This window comes from Hyalella azteca, unplaced genomic scaffold (assembly GCF_000764305.2).
Source record: "Hyalella azteca isolate HAZT.00-mixed unplaced genomic scaffold, Hazt_2.0.2 contig11898, whole genome shotgun sequence".
Lineage (NCBI taxonomy): Eukaryota > Metazoa > Arthropoda > Malacostraca > Amphipoda > Hyalellidae > Hyalella > Hyalella azteca.
Window position 1 is genome coordinate 533,199 of NW_025941874.1, and position 6,925 is coordinate 540,123.

The following is a 6,925-nucleotide window of genomic DNA, read 5'->3' on the forward strand; positions in this document are numbered from 1 at the left end:
CATCCTGCTTGTCATGTACTCAAAGAACACGTATGCTCAAGCGATATAACTGGAAAATAATCATACTTAAGAATGAGTTTCAAACCAAGCGAGCAAGCCAAACCTAAGAACAAAGCTATACGCCACTAATTATGCGAATCACTTATATATTTAAAAGTAAGCGCAAAAACCAGCATGAAACTATCAACCAAAACCATGGCAGATGATAGCTGTAAAGTGGTCACTATTATCAATAATGCTGCAGTTAAAGCCTTGGCTTCAAACAAATGATGTTTCAACTCTCCATGTGTAGAGACTAAATGGAAGCTCGACAAACGATTCGTTACCAAGAATTTAAAAGCAGAGAAATGGCCAGGAAATTTAACATTTCTTTATTAGAGAAAACGTAAATTTTCTGGCTATTTTCTTTGCTTTTAAATTCTTAGTAAATTTGCGATCTAAGCAGTAAAGTGATCTTACAACGATGCGAGACCACACATAACATGACTAATCAAGATATCTTCCGTCCGTACGGCACAAAATAATTAGAATGAAAAGTGTTAAACTATAAAAAGATCAGAGGAATAGTTCCTATCTGCCTTAGCAATGGTTATTTTGAAAGTTTCTGACCCGTGCTGCGTAGTATTGAACTAAAAACAACAGACTGTAGCAGCCAAATAACGACTTTGAAACATTAAAAATATCGTCTGTGTCATGTAGCAATATCACATATTCATTGTTGAGGTCTTAGGACACGATGCCATTTGATCAAGACTAGAGACATTGCAGTTTAAGTTCGATTTAGCTGACGGTATAAATGAAAAATGTAAAGATTTTGCGAAAAAAAAGTCTCTTGAAATAATTTCGGCTTTCCGAACCTTACTCCCGCATACCTACGTCTAAATGCCAGTGGGACAGGTGATGCTTGGGGCTCAGAAGGTGATGCTTGGGGCTCAGAAGGTGATGATTGGGGCTCATAAGGTGATGCATGGGGCTCAGAAGGTGATATTTGGGGCTCATAAGGTGATGCTTGGGGCTTAGAAGGTGATGGTGGCTCAGAAGTTGATGCTGGGGGTTCGCAGGGTGATGCTGAGCATCAAAAGGCGATGCTGGGCCTCAAAAGGTTATGCTGGCGGCTCAGAAGGCGATGCTGGGGGCTCAGAAAGTAATGTTGGGGGCACAGAAGGTGATGCTGGCGGCTCAAAAAGTGATATAGGGGTCTCAGAAGGTGATGGTGTAGGCGCCCCCCGCAGGAGCAGCGACGTAGAAGGTTGGCTGGCCGGAGTACTGCTCCTTGACGCGACTCAGGAGGGCGTCCACGCTACCAGCTTCGACCTGACAACCAAACACGCTGATTAAGATAAATGTTTATTTTAAATAACAATAATTCATCCTAAATAAATGTTGTTTTTAGAAACATTTACGTTGTTCTCCTATTATTGGTATAGGAAGTTGTAGTTAGTTTGGACGGTGGCCAGACACCTCATCAAACGAGACATTTCATCACTATAGCAAATGATCATTACGACATTTTATCATTACAGCAAATCACCATAAATTTTCATCATTGCAAAAAGTGCATTTTGAGAAAAATAACATGGAGTTAAATTAAGTTAAGTCGGTAGAGGATGAAATTTTCTAACGATGTAAAGCGTCAATGATGAAATGTCCCCTATGATGAGGTTGCTGGGAACCGTTTTGGACAGCTGACCAGGGTGACGGTGCAGCCTCCGAAGCCTCCCCCCGTCATGCGGGACCCCAGCACCCCCGGCACTCCCAGCGCCGCCTCCACCAGCGCATCCAGCTCAGGACACGACACCTCGTATTCATTCCTGGGGGAGGGGTGGTGGCGTGAGCTTTGCTTGATTTATGTTAGGCTAGATCATGCTTGCCTGGGTAGGGTCGGGTCAGTTCATGCACAGTAGGCTCGCTTGTGTTGGGTTATATTCGCCTAGTTATGTAAAACTAGGTTTAGCGAAGTATTTCTTATAGTCCGTTATCCAAAGTTGCGATTTACTTTACAGAAAATCTCGTCAAGCCTTTGAGAGGGCTTTAAAAAGGCGCTAGTTATACTTAAAATTTTCGTGGTTAATGTAGAGCACGAGTGTAGAACATTTTTTTAGATTAACTAGCCTGTTTCTTGTTAATTAAATTAGCAAGTTTGCAGCCTGCAGGTGAGTGTGAACGCCATTTCCATTTTCCAATACGTGAATCCAAAGCTAGTTATGAGCCTGCTGTGAGTCAAAACTGAAGTGTTGAAAGTTGAGTTGTCTGAATGCCCGATTCAGACCGATATTGCTCTTATATTTCATTTTAATATGCCTCATTGACATGTTTCTCTAAGAAAAGTTTGAATCTCCTTAATTAAATCATTCAAGTGGTCTGGTGTCAATAAAGCAAAAAATATATACTAAATTATAATTAGTTAAGTATTAGTTGGATATAATCCAGTCTGTATAGCTAGAATGATGGAATTTTAGTGAAATGATTATTCATTGCTTCATTGGAAGTGAAGATGCCAGAATTTTTTGATAAACTCATTGTCTCGCTATTTTTTTAATGTATAACAAACTTTGTTCTCACGCAGGTATCGATTGATTAACAGAATACAATATCGTTTATAGTGCATTTCTTAGGTGTCAAATTAACGTGAGTATAATTAATGTTTGGCTAGGGAGTAATTCAGTGTGAAATTCTGGAGGGATATTAAATTAACCCATAAAAATAGCATATTGGAAAGCAGGAACTGAAAGCTTGTAAAGGCCAGGAACTTTCCACTTTCAGTAAACAACATACATATCCTATCTCTTCCGAGCTGTGATTGGTTGATGCGATTGTGATGTTATCCCCTTTCCAGCTGTGATTGGTTGATGGGATTGTGATGTCATATTTTCCAGCTGTGATTGGTTGTGCCCAAAAGCCCCGCCAGTACTACAGTACTGGTTAACTTAACTTGAACTAACTTGACTTATTACATAAATTAAACTTGATCGTTACTCATTACAAACAGAACCTTGAAAATTTTTAAAAAAATCCATCCAATAAAAGAAAAATAAAAAATATCAAAGAAACAAGAGACAACTAAACAAGTCTATAACAAATCTGAGGTACTATACAATTGAAACAGTTTGTCCACTTTTGATCCTCTTTTTCCTTTATAGTCAGTCACCTGGCAGAGCACTGCATGTGTGCATGTATCTAAGGAAAGCTTCCTACCTGGGGTGGAAAGCTTTTTTATAGGTGAACTTCCATTCTTGGAATTCCACCCTGGACTGTAATTTATGTCTAAATGCGATAATATTAACAGCAGGCCAGTTTAATACTATTAATAAATTAACAGTTTAATATTAACAGTAGGCCGATCTAAGGCCAGTATAGCGCTCGTGATTACTAGCATTAGTAAAATATTTCGAGAAACTGAATTTACTTTTAGGGCATATGATTTTGAATTAGCATAAGCTACTAGGTATCACGATGTTTGCCACCTTTTGTGCCTTAGATTTTGCCTTCTGCTGATATTAGCAATGCGAATTTTTCAGCTCACGTGTATTGTTGTCAGGACTTGTCTTACATGTCTTCATGTCTAGGTTTTCAAACGACGAGAATTATTGAACTAATTAATTCTTGAACTAAGCTCACTCGCCTTAGATTCGAGCTGTAGGAAAATCGATTTTTATTTGGAACTGAATTAGAGAACCATGTCCCTGTTGAACTTTCTTAGAATAATAAATTTAATATCTAATTTCAATTGTATTTGGACTATTTCTAATTAAATTCTGAATATGCAGGATTTACGTTGGCTTTATGAAGTAAATGTTCACTGAAGTATCGACTTTTATCGGACTTTAAGAATTGGGGCTATCGTTAGGCGCCATATAGGCGGATAGATTACTACCAGATCCGTGTAGAATAGAATAGAATAGAAGTGTCGGCGTTGAAGAAATAGGCCCATGGCCTGTTGCCGATTCTTGAACTTTTCGTGACTTGATTCACAAGGGATCCGGCCTTTGGAACCCGATCTTTCCATAACTGACGATTGATTGAGATAGCTGCTGGACTTATTGCCTGCTCCGTAATTGTGTAAATCTAGTCTAGCCGAGATAACCAAGTTGAATTTATAAAATCTGAAAAACATTTAATTAAATTTGAAGAAGTTCGATCATAATACGACATATAATGTTGTACCAATGTCCTACCTGAGAGAGTTGTGTGACTCAGTCATGAGTTTGCCGAAAGTTTTGTAGTCGCGCCGCTTGAGGGCGGCCACGGCCTCCTGCGTGCGCGTGATCTCAGTGACCACGTGACGCGCGCGTCGTATGGTCACGTCGGTCAGAGACGCCAAGTGATCTGTGGCCACATGCACAGAACTATTGATTGATGTTAGATGTAATTTGAACATGTCGCATACATAGAACCAAAACTTTTTAAAGTACCCAAACCTATGCTGCTTAAATAGTTCTTTATGTGGGCTCACGTGCAGGGTGGCTTAGTGGTTAATGTTCAGAGTAAAAATATTGAAGCAGTGAGTTGTGGGTTAATCCCAGCTACCAGTGATAGTTCTGTTCAAAATCGGCGAGGAGACCGGGCCGCCGGGCGGTCAAGCAATTTGGAGCTGTGAGTTGCGTGTTCGGGACGTGCAGCAAGCTGCAAAAATTCTGCGATATTCAGAATTAGCGACGGGCGTAATGGCTTATTTAACGCTGACACCGCTATTATTAACATTATTGTCTCAGATTGGTGACTCAATATCTGGATACAGATTATTTGGTTGAACTGAGTGAGGTAATTGGGTCGGGGCCTAAATAAAAAAACTGGTCAGTTGTCATGCTTAGCACATTTGTCTTCTCTTGTACTATGATAGAAAAAATTTGTAGTTATTTGCGTTCATGCCACAATTAGCCGAGTGATGAGGCAAGTGGGTGGCGTGGTTTGCAATAGTTTCGGTACATGATATTTCTTGGCTTCTCGAAACGAGCAACATAAACGGTTCTTATCATATAGTGCATGTTCAAGTTAATGCAAGCAATTATATACGACACTCACAATTCCATTTGCAACAAATCTCAACTCAGCAGACTTAAGCGTAGTAATCTCACTCTGAATGTCATCCATGGTCGCTTCACGCAGACTTTTTTTGCCCAAAACTTTAGCGGCCGCGAAACAGTCAGCACGTCGGGCGGGGTACTCTGAGCCTGAGAGCGTGTGGCGCACGTTGCTGTTGCAGACGACCACGCGCAGTGAGTCTTCAGTGAACGGTACCAGCTCGCATGACAGGTCTCTGTCGTAAAAATTAGCAGTGGTATAAATTTATTTGTTTGAAAACTTCAGTTGCGTAGAAGTGTTTTTCTAATTGTGACATGCAGTCAGTAGTCTATAAGTGCGCAAGACGTTTTGAAACGTCTTGTTATCGGACTAGAGACACAGGCCAAACACCTTGATATCGAAATTGAACCACTGGTCATTTTAGTTTCTACTACCCCTAGTGCCATCGTACTAATGTCGCCAGCCTTCAAAAGAAATGATCTATTAGTAACAAAACTGAGACTCGACTTTCTAGCGCGGTCGAAAAAGCATCTCATGAGGTAGTCGATCTCTACAAATCATAATTCCGACCAGTATTATATGATTAAATGACTGCTGAAATGCACTTTGTACAAGAACCTAAGTCTGTCCCTAGAAATGCTGTAGCTAGTTATTGATTAAATATTGCCGAGCTATTAAGCCATACCTGCAGTCAATGAGAAGAATGTTGCCAGCCTCGGCCATGCTGCAGACGAACTGGTCCATGATGCCGCACGGCATGAGAGCGAAGTCGTGCTCCGCGCGCTGACAGGCCAGCGCTTTCTCGCGTGGGCTGTACGTACATTTTTAAAGTTTAGTGACTCCTGAGGAAATATTTACATATATTATCACAATTTAGGAAAATTAGTTCTACGTTTATACCTGGTCATGAATGTAGAGAAGTTGTCTATAGCCGGGACTTGAAACTTGATGGAATCGAAATACTTCAAGAACAAAAATCCCAAAACAACTTAAATAGCATACATCCACCAGGTAAAAACATTTTCTCGTATTAATCCTCTGGATTGCGGAACAAATATAAGAATTTTCTGACGTCATAGGTACTTCGTGAATCAGAGACTGCATAATTAGTTGTTATGCGATTCGAATTCGCACGTAAAACGTTATTTCTAAAGGACATTTTCGACTGACTGAATCAGTTCTGCCTCAGTGATCACAATAGGTAACGCTGGCCGCACAATCGGGTTCCGCGTCTGCGTTTGACCAGACTTGGTTGCAGGGTTGGCGATTTTTTTGATTTTTTTTAAGTTGGTTGGCAAGATAAGAAAGATTGCCTGGCGATATGTCGTATATTGTACTGCAATTAAATATTGTGAAGCATCCTCTCGCATAATGAAAATTCATCGGATTAGATTAGGCATGGTCGATTTGGTATGGCAAGAGTATGTAGTGCAATGATAATTACCGTAAGGATCACGTATGATAATGGTAATTGGACACATTAGACTATACGTAGCAATAATGATGAATATATTGATGAATAATGATGAATAATGATGAATATATTCTCAGAATATATTGGAAATTGGTATGCATCCCATTGATGATAATAAGGAATAAGGATGAGATGGTAATGATAACTGGTATGTTAACAAAGGTACGTAATGATTGTTCGCTTTAGCGTGTCGATTATGATATTATCGATTAGATGGAAAAGATAACTGGTCTATATTGCGAAGGTAATGATGATAAGGATCAGATGGTTAAAATAAATAGTCTAAGCATTACCAGGAACCAAGCGTTACCTCTGAGCAGGTGACTGGGTGAGGGCCTCTAAGAAGCTGTAGGTCGCGACCTCGAGGGCGGCGCTGCTGGAGAGGCCCCCACCGAGGGGCACCGAGCTGGCCACCACCGCGTTGAACCC

General features: G+C 40.3%; 1 protein-coding gene across 1 annotated transcript; it reads right to left on the reverse strand.

Annotated features, from left to right (window-relative positions):
* Positions 1-379: 379 nt before the first annotated feature.
* On the reverse strand, positions 380-6,922 carry LOC108683081 (galactokinase-like; the record flags this gene model as incomplete). The annotated part of the gene is made up of 6 exons (XM_018172361.2): positions 380-1,314; positions 1,691-1,811; positions 4,176-4,326; positions 5,076-5,257; positions 5,708-5,833; positions 6,807-6,922. Coding segments are annotated over 6 exons (810 nt in total), but the record flags the coding sequence as incomplete, so codon positions are not given.
* Positions 6,923-6,925: the final 3 nt, after the last annotated feature.